This window comes from Alligator sinensis, unplaced genomic scaffold (assembly GCF_000455745.1).
Source record: "Alligator sinensis unplaced genomic scaffold, ASM45574v1 scaffold1517_1, whole genome shotgun sequence".
In the NCBI taxonomy this organism is placed as follows: domain Eukaryota; kingdom Metazoa; phylum Chordata; order Crocodylia; family Alligatoridae; genus Alligator; species Alligator sinensis.
This window is the reverse complement of record NW_005842459.1, coordinates 1,147,203-1,156,986: the sequence shown is the minus strand read 5'-3', so window position 1 is coordinate 1,156,986 and position 9,784 is coordinate 1,147,203. Positions and strand designations below refer to the sequence as shown.

General features: G+C 46.5%; 1 protein-coding gene across 1 annotated transcript in view; it reads left to right on the top strand.

Moving 5' to 3' along the window:
- LOC102380667 (cytochrome P450 2W1-like) overlaps positions 1 to 9,784 on the top strand; it is a 12,995-nt gene that overhangs the window by 498 nt on the left and 2,713 nt on the right. The window contains 8 exon segments of the mRNA XM_014523198.2: positions 1 to 63; positions 2,937 to 3,099; positions 4,191 to 4,340; positions 4,440 to 4,597; positions 4,751 to 4,924; positions 6,487 to 6,628; positions 7,416 to 7,600; positions 8,434 to 8,575. Coding sequence (XP_014378684.2) covers positions 1 to 63; positions 2,937 to 3,099; positions 4,191 to 4,340; positions 4,440 to 4,597; positions 4,751 to 4,924; positions 6,487 to 6,628; positions 7,416 to 7,600; positions 8,434 to 8,575 — 1,177 coding nt within the window.

Sequence of the window (9,784 nt, the reverse complement as noted above, 5' to 3'; positions counted from 1 at the left end):
CTTCCGATTGTTGGCAACCTGCATTTGCTGGATATTAGAAGGCAAGATAAGTCGCTAATGAAGGTAGGATCAAAACAAAACAAATACCCTTGTGCATTTTGAGACTGTCTCAGCTGTATCAGTGAGAACATTTGTTTTAATTTGAATTACATTTCAGGGGTGTACAACTTGCATTGTAACATTTTTACTTGGCGTTTTCTAGCAACTGCCTGAGTTGATGCAGTGTCATATATGAGTGATTAAACACTGAAAAAAGGCCTTGGGTAATGTGGGAGTTTTTCGTGTAAGCCTGATCAGATACATGAAGTATAGCACACTTACAGAAATTTAAATACTAATTTGACAGCTTCCATACCCAGGAGGCTTTTAAGGTGCTGGCAAACAGCTAGTATGAAAAGAAAAATTACCAGGGAGAAATAAGAGGAAATAATTACAGACTTCCAAAAACACAGAAGAAAGGGCAAAAGCCCCATGTCCTCGGGCAGCATTTTACCCCATTCTTAACCAGGCAGATGCTGATGGAAAGCAATGGGTCAAAATTAAAAATGGGCTGAACATTTTTGTCAAGGAACTGGAATAAATACCCAAGTGATCCTTTCTGCTAGCTTGTCCTTAAATACCATTTATCCTTCTTTACCGAGAGCAACAGCTCTGGCATGTAGGATGATGCTGATAAAGAGGTTGTCAGGCTAATGTCATTCCAAGACCTTCATGCTTCTTGAGGTGCAGGGGAAAGTTTGGGTAAAACTTCCTCCCCTTGCTCTGGAAACATCTGTCCTGCTCAGGCAGTTGTGCCAGGGAGCGGGGAAAAAGCGTGACCGATAGGTAGAGTCCTGGTCCCGGGCTGGGGCTCCCAGAGCCTGCAATATTTCACAGGATAAATGCATAAGCGACAGCAATAGGAGAGCTGCATGGTGCGTACTGGTCACTACCATGAGCCATGTCTGAGCACAAGGACTAGAGAGATTGCAGGGTCTGGTGGGGGGCTGGGCTCCTCACTTCCCCTTACCGCTACGCAGCTGCCATGTTAATTAATGGAGAAGGCTGCACCCTGCGTCTGATGCTGAGTTATTGGCAGTGAATTATGTAACAGCCACACACAGGGCTGTAGCAACAAAGTTTGGCACCCGGGGCAAAGCCCACAGTGGCAGCCTGCCCTCGCCCTGCGCACAGATCCGGGGGGCACATGCCCCCCCATGCTTGTCTGGGAGTGCACGCAGCGGCCTGAGCCACCCTTTCCCATGCCTCCCCAAATGAACCATTTGCGGCTCCATCCTGATGGCACCCCTTCGCTTCAGTGCTCAGGAAGTTGTCCTACTTGCACCCCCCTTGCTACAAAACTGGCCACACATCTGCCCTGGACCTCCCCTTCTCTGCCCTCGACCACCCCCAGCCTTCTCTGTGCAGCCCTGGAGCACTAGTTCACAGCACACAGGCAGCATGTAATGGCTTCCTTTGCAAACCAGAGTATGTTAAAAGCCACTGCAACCACAGCAGAAGCAGGTAGGAGCCAAAATTTCAGCCCTCTATGCTAATAGCTTGGGTTATTCCATAATCTAGTTATGAAATGGCTTGTAAATTCTCACTGTGTGGAACATGAAGGTTACCTAACGGGGTCACATTCTCATCCTCTAAAAATGCAAGACATGTAGCAGCAGATGCACACACCCTGCAATGCTGGGATTCTTCCTCCAGGGAATTACACAGAATGCCTTAGCAAGCATGTTTCTTCACCCAATAGGAGCAGCTGCCTGGAAGTACTTGGAAGAAGCCAGTTTTCATCCCCTAAAGCAGATCTTGCAGGCAGTACTGGCTGCCACTGTGTCCTTGGGTGGGAATTTGGCATTGGGGCCTACAAAGTACTTTATTTTCTTTCCACAGTGCTTAATACCTAGCTCTTCCTGAAGGAAAATCATGGCTTGATTTAGCTGTATGGAGCCTGTCTTGGCTGTGAAGCAGTGAAAGAAATGCCCTTCCTTTTTCTTAAAAATAAGACAGAAAAACCTGAAGCATCTTCTCTGTGCAAGATGGGTTTCACAGGGCATGTCTACATGTGAATTAATGCACTGTAATTAGGGTTTATTAAGTTTAGTACCTGTACTAACTTAATGTGCTGTAATTGGCTGTACTGTGCAGTAGCTCTGGTGCACGTCTTTTAGGTGACACTAATGCACAGTAGACTAGACTAATTAGCGCATTAGCATGGCTTTTGCCGTGACATGCTAATGTGCAGTTGAGTTAGTCACTATGCTTTCAGCATCTCATGTAGATGCGCCCACTATATTCATAAGGCTCATGTGCCAAAGTCTCCAATTTGACTTGATTCTCTGCTGTCTGGCATCAGGGTCAGTTGTTCACATCACTGCAACCCAATGCAAGGCCTGCGTCAGGTATCACTATTCAGACACTTCAGCACAAGGCAACCGAGAATCCAGAGGGCTTTTGCATGAGAAGAATGGGATGTGTGTGGTTTATCTTGAAATGAGTCGTGGTTGCTTTAAGACTTGCTTTCCACTTTGTGCGGCAATGTCTATCTCACCTCTGTCTTCCTTCTGTTCCTCTACTTGCTTTGCTAACCAATCCTCATCCTTTAACTGTGGGTGCATTTGTTTTTCATTAACCTTCTTCCCAACACAGAAACCAAGCTATTAACCTACAGACCTCACCGCCTAAGAAAACCCATCCAAGAGTCTCTGCTGACTTGCCATTTTAACAGCTGCTCTTCAGCTACCCATCATGGCACTGTTTTTCAAATGTAATGCCTTTGCAGTCATGTCTCATGGCCTAGCATTGCTCCTGAATCAAGAATGGGCATCAGCCATGTTCTGGATTGTATTTCAAATGCACTGGCATGGTCTAGAGCTATTAAGAGAAAATCAGTGCTTTCTTGATGTGCTGTCTCCTGCTCTGACCATAAACCCTGGCCTCTGTTCTAGCTTGCAGAAGAATATGGGCCGGTGTTCACCCTCCACTTTGGGTTCCAGAAAGTCGTGGTCCTGACTGGGTATGAAGCTGTGAAGGAGGCACTGGTGAACTTCACAGAGGAATTTGTAGACAGACCTGCTATCCCAATATTTGAAGAAATTCAGCACGGAAATGGTACTGGTCCTTGGAGAAATAATGGTGGGAGTTTCAAAAATGCTCAGCATTGGCATAATTTCTGCTCTCATTGACTCCTCTACAGAACAGTTATGGAAGTCCCACCCTGAGGCTCTACTTAAGCTCAACTGACATTGAAAATCTGTCTTTCCAGTGGCTCACCAGGGTTTTCACTCTGCTAATTATGCTGCAAGCACATTTGGGTCCAAATAACACCCTAATTGTTAGAAGGGGAAGAGGAAGAATTTTTAAAGGCCGGGTGGCAGTAATGTGCTTGAAAGTAGGAAGTCAATGAAAGTAGGTGCCTACCTGCCCCGGGTTTGTTTTAAAACCTTTCCTGAACTATCAGAAGACCTATCCACACCAACCCTTTCTAGCAACCCAGTTCTCAATGAACTGGCATTTTCTGCAGGGGAAAAAATGCTGCGTTAGAAAATTCCCAGCTAGAGCAAACTTCCATGCACCAGTAGCTCCTCACTATATCCATTTTACAGATATCCTGCCTCTAAGTAATATTTTTCTTCCCTTCCCCTTGATTTGTTTTTCATTTGATAACAGCGAGTTCAGCTTCCAGAGCCATGACGCAGGGGCTCTGTCCATCATGAATCGAAAGCACAGCTATCTATAGCCATGTTCAGAGGCAGTATACGGATGGGAAAGATATCAAACATTACCACATGACTATCCTTCACTGGAATCAAGGAGTATTTTGAGATAATTGAGGTGGAAAGTTTCCATTCAAATTTGAACTTCAGTGCAGGGAAAAAAGAAGAGGAGGAACCAGATAAAATGTTTTCTAAGACATTTAGAGAATGGGGAAAGAGGAAAAAGATGGTGTGAGGAAGTCACAGATTCAGCCATCCCCTGTTAGACCCTATTCCACCAAGTAGCACTCCATCAAGTCCAACATAGTGGCACCTACTGGTGAGAGAGGCAAAAACCCCAACCCATTATGGGTTTTCTCCCTCTTGGAGGCATAGCTGGGCCAGTGATCACAGCTGTTAGTTTTTTTTGTCTCCCCTCTAAGTCAGTACCTTGGGCTGGTGCCCTGCTCACCCCCAGCTTACTTGTGCTACCACTCTCTCCTGTAGGCGTGTTCTTTTCTACTGGGGAGCTATGGAGAACAACACGGAGGTTCACCATGTCCGCCATGCGCAATCTTGGCATGGGGAAGCAACTGATGGAGGAACAGATCTTTGAAGAGCTTCACTTCCTCACTGAGATGATCAAATCCCACCAAGGTGAGCCAGGGAGCAAGAAAGTTAGACACTGTATCACTCACATCTGGAAAGGACTGCTGCATGGGGCTGATACTGATGCTTTGGGTGTTCCCATCACAGGCGAACCTTTCAGCCTAAGATCATTTAACATTGCTCCAACTAACATCACCTTTCGTATGGTGTTTGGGGAGAGGTTTGACTACAAAGACCCAACGTTTCTCTCTCTGTTGAGACTCATAGATGAAGTTATGGTCCTTCTTGGCTCTCCATACTTGCATGTAAGTAGCCCTGCCCATGTGTTGGATAGTTTCGTACCTGGTAAGTTACTCCACTCCTGGGTCATGCTCTTTCCCTGGTGTCTGGGGCCTTTCTGCATTGTACTGACACTATAAACCAAAGTGCTAACACATTTTGTATTTTTTCTGTGTTAGTTTTTTAATTTCTACCCACTCCTTGGGTTTTTTTTAAAAACCCACAAGATTTTGCTGAGAAGAATAGAAGATATGCGCATCATTTTAAGGAATTACATCAAGGCAAGCAGGCAAGACATCAATGAGAACAATATAAGGAGCTACATCGATGCCATGGTGTTCAAACAGGAAGAGGTATTTGACCGACTGAATCCATTTACAATCAATGTTCTCCACAAAAGCAAGTAGCTAGATCCTGATATTAGATCCTTACTGAAGTTCATGCAGTTACCCAATGTAAATGAGATGAGAATCCATTCCCTTACATTTGTTGTAACTTATGTCACATAGGCTCCCACCAGATTTAGATGAGAGAACAAACTTCACCCTGTTTTTGAAACCACCTTTATAATCTAAAGTAAACTGTTGGTTCCTACAAGCCAATAAATGGTGTTAAATGTTGGTTAAATCTGCCCCTCTGTTTACAAGAATTTAGATATCAGTAACTGGTTTCATTATCCTAAAACCACTCACATCCTTATAGAAACTGAGTTGTTATATCACAACTATAGGTGCTAGACATGTTTTTTTTCCCTCCATATATTATCCATTTAGTTAAAATGATTGGCATATGCCCAGCATGATTTTTAATACAGACTAAATAGTTGAGCTCTGAGTTTCTCATCTTTCAAGCTGGAGCTGATTCAGCTGTGCACACTGAGTCTTTGAGTCACTCATCTGGAACAGGATTCAAGGCTCAATATGTTCTGATAATCTAGTGTGAAGCCTCTTTGAACTTCCTCCTTCATGCCAACACTCTCCTCCAGCTGGGTGGTAGAGGGATGCTCTGTGAGCGGGCAGCTGTGGAGGAGTTTTTGGGAAGCCTGATGTAGTTAAACTTGACTCTCCGACTGCACTGAGATGGGGACAGGCTAAGTCCACCCCTTGCAAACTGAACTACACAGCTGAGTCTTGAGTAGTATCCAAAGCTCTGCTCAGCACCACATTTGATTAGAGATGCACCAAGGACCCAAACCCAGCATCCAAATTCCCCACGCTTTTGGGGGAGGTTTAGCTCTGCCTTCAGTTCTGAATGTCACGGTGCAAACCCATCTCTTCATTTGACTCCCAGATGTGGGAAAGCATCTTAAAACATGATGGTCTAAGTCCATGGTTGTTTTTAGGTTCAGGGCACCCCTCCGCCACTTGTTTGAATGTGGCAGCATCCCTATTTGAGGACACTGCTGCAATGCCTCAACTTAGCTCAGTGATCCTCATCCAGGTGTGGCTGCCACCAGTTAAATGTGCCCTGTGCGTCTGCTATACGGTCAGCTGGGGAACACATGCACATGCTCCTGAACACAGAGACCTGTGTGGTCAGTCACCTACCGTTATACTTGACGTATTTCTAGAACAGCGGTTCTCAACCTTTGCAGACTCAAATCACTCCATAACTTTTGTGAATTGAACGTCCCCCATTTCAGGAATTAATTTAGTTACTACAGTGCTTACCTCCTTGCAGAGGATCTGGACAGCAGGGTTAGGGCAGTAGCCAGGCAGAGACAAGCCTGAGCCTGCACTTATCTCCTCACACCTTGCTTATGTCCTCACTTGTCTTCTCACACCTTGCAGCACCCTTCAGACAACCCACCATGGTTGACAATCACTGGCCCGAGAGGCATTTCCCAAGCTTGCTCAGCTTTGATGCCACCTGGTTAAAGTACTTTCAAAACAACGTTAAACTTGTGTATTTAAAGGAGAAGAACAAGAAGGAGAGCCTCTTCCATGATGAAAACTTGGTGGCCTCCATACTCGATCTGGTGGTAGCTGGCACTGAGACGACTGCCACAACATTGCAGTGGAGCATCCTTCTGATGATGAAATACCCAGAGATTCAAAGTGAGCCACAGGCTGGGGCCACGCTGCCTGGCTGCCTACAGACATGCTTGTTGGTGTTCTGGTTGGAATATGAATGAGCAGACGCGATTAATCGACTCTGCTCCATGTTGTAATTAGAAGGCTCCAGAGTTGCTGCAGCATCACGTGCATTAAGCTTCCCCCCTCCCCACTGCATTTTAAACTGGCTGCAGGGACACATTAACTAAAACTCATTGAATAAGCTTTAGTTAAAGCAGCCTGCGGCCATTTTTAAGCGCACAGGGGCTTAATACACATCCCGGTGAGGCATTCTGGAGCAGCTCTCTGGGAACCACTCTAATTAAAATGCACCCCCCAAGCACGTGTATAAGCAGCCCTTGTATTTTGTTGCACAAATAAAGGGGGAGGTTTGGCCTTGATGAGTATATGCAGTGCTGCTTGCAACAGCACCCTGTCTCCTTACTACTAACTTACCGTTATTTATAGTGCAGTTGTGCTACCAGACCCATCCATAAACGAGGACCCCACTGGGCTAGGGGCTGTATCAACACGGAATACAAATATAGCCCCTTCACCCAAAGACTTTCTAATCTAAATGGATTAAGCCCCATCTCTGCCTTCCACTAAACTGCTCTGCCTCCTGAAGACACCTGCATCAGGAGGGTTGTCTAAGTGGAAACAAATGAGCTGAACTACAGAGAGGACTGAGCAGCTTAAGGAAACCAGGGTTGGGGGATTCACAATATTTTTTTTGAGGGAGAGAGAAAGGTCTGGAAATGGGGCAGATAGATCTTGGGTTTACTTCCAGAAAAGGTGCAAGAGGAGATTGGAAGAGTTGTCGAACCGGGAAGTCGGGCCACGTATGAAGACCGGAGAAGGCTGCCCTTCACTAATGCAGTGATACATGAGGTGCAGAGGTTTATCACCCTCCTGCCACACGTCCCACGGTGCACAGCTGTAGACACACATTTCAGAGGCTACTTGCTCCCCAAGGTATGGATAATCTTTCTAAAAAAGGATCAAACATAATTCCTGCTTGTTGCTAGCAAGTATAGCCAGAAACATAGGCACTAAGAGCCACCCTTCAGGCGACTGAGTGTAGTGGAGCTGTTTGCCAAGCCTGCAGGATGTCAGCCTTGACTTAAGGCTTCCAAAGCAGCCCAGAAGAGTTAGGTGCACACCTGTCATTGGCTACATTGCTTTGAAAATCTCAGCATATGTGTAATCTGTGCAAAATTCAGTCAAACTATTCAAACACAGCTGGCAGAAACCCAAGCCAGACCTTGAACTTGGCATATCCAGCATAACAGAGTGTCTGTTAGGTCACATTCAGGTTCTGATGAAGTCAGCAGCAAAGCTCCTGTGTACTTCAGTGGGCAATCTGAATCACATAAGGAAGCATGGCTTAAGGAGTAGGGCAAACAGTGATGAAGAGGAGCTATCTGGACTTTACTGATTCCTAAGGAGCAAGTTCTGCAGCCCTTTCTTGCCTGAATTCCAGATACAATGTCACTGCTCTCATGAGTATGCTCTTGGCAGGCTTAGATCCTGCTCTAAACATTACTGCTCTTACCTATTATTAGTGTTGTGGTAGCATCCAAGAGCCCTACCTAGGACCCAAGACCACATTGTGCTTGGCTCTGTAAAAAAAGAAAAAAAAAGAAAAAAAAAAAGACAGGCCTTGCCATACAGAGCTCTGAGCAATGCGTCCGAGGGCAGCTCTTCAGGACAGGAGGGCCAGCTCACTGTCAGAGGTTTAGGAACTTATAGAGACAAAGATGCATTTTTACCCCTGCTGATGTCTTTGCCTCACCTTTGTGCCCCAGGGAACAACTGTGATCCCTTCGCTCACTTCTGTGCTGCTGGATAAAACTCAGTGGGAGACGCCATATGAGTTCAATCCCAACCACTTCCTTGATGCCAATGGGAAGTTTCTAAAGAAGGATGCTTTTCTGGCTTTCTCCTCAGGTAACTGCAAGGAACAGAGGGTGCCCAGGATTCAGGATGCTCAGTCCAATCCCTACTGCTCAGTGCCCTACCCATGCAAGAGCTGGATAGGGCACTGACCAGTAGGTACTTCAATTGTACTTCAGAAAGGGCTAATCCATCAAGTGAAACCAATGAATATGTAGCAGAACAGTGGCGACGTATAGAGGGTGCATGTGCACCCCCTGAGAGTGCTGGTGTACCCCCTGACCAGCTGCGCGCCCCACTTAGGTGATGGGCAGGGGGGCAGGCAGGACCACCTGTGTCCCCCCACCTCTCCCCCCCCATGAGCACCGGCCGGGGAGTGGGAGCGCTGGGTGTAGTGGGAGTGCAGTCGCTCACGGTAAGTTGCTGCGGGGGACTCCCCCCACAGTCGGTGAGATTGGCCGTGGGGGGACACCCCTCCAGTCACTGACTGGTTGCTGGGGGGGCACATGCCCCCCCTAAGATGGCACCAGTTGCCCATGTAGCAGAAGCAGGTCTAGAAGCAGGATGGGATGCAACACACCCTGTATTTAGGGGTTTCATTGTGAAACCTTAGTTCTAGGAGCTGGATTTGCCCCTGTGGTTGTCTGACAGCCAGAACAGGGGAAGCACTTGACCACTCCTCTCCTACACTAAGCAGCAAATTACCAACCTGTTTCTCTCAGGTCATTACACACTTGAGATAAGTCTTTTAATGGCAGTCTTGACCCTCACCAGACATTTCTAGCAAGTCATTATTTTTTTTATGGAGGGGACATATACGCTAGGGTCTAGAAGAGGTGACTACATACCAGGGACTCTGGGTTCTTCTTATGGCTGTCCCACCAAATCACTGCACGACCTCAGGCTAGTCACTTAAATCATTGCAGGCTTCCATTTCAGCTGCAAAATAGAGTGAAGAAGAATACTCTGTCACAGTGGTGTTGGGAGGCTTTGTTAATGATGCATTTGCAGCAGTGCAAAATATATCGCTAGCTTCTACCTCGCCACTCTGCATTGATGTAGCCACACACACACACACACACACACACACACACACACACACACACGTGATACAGCACAGCAGTAAGCGCCTCCACATGTGGATCACTTCCCAAGCCACCTGCTTCCAGGCTGTGCAAGCTGTTATTCCAGCAGAGTGCATTACAAGAGGGCACAGCTGGAAAGAACAGCCTTACTGCAAGCTTTACAGGTCCCAGCTCAGCA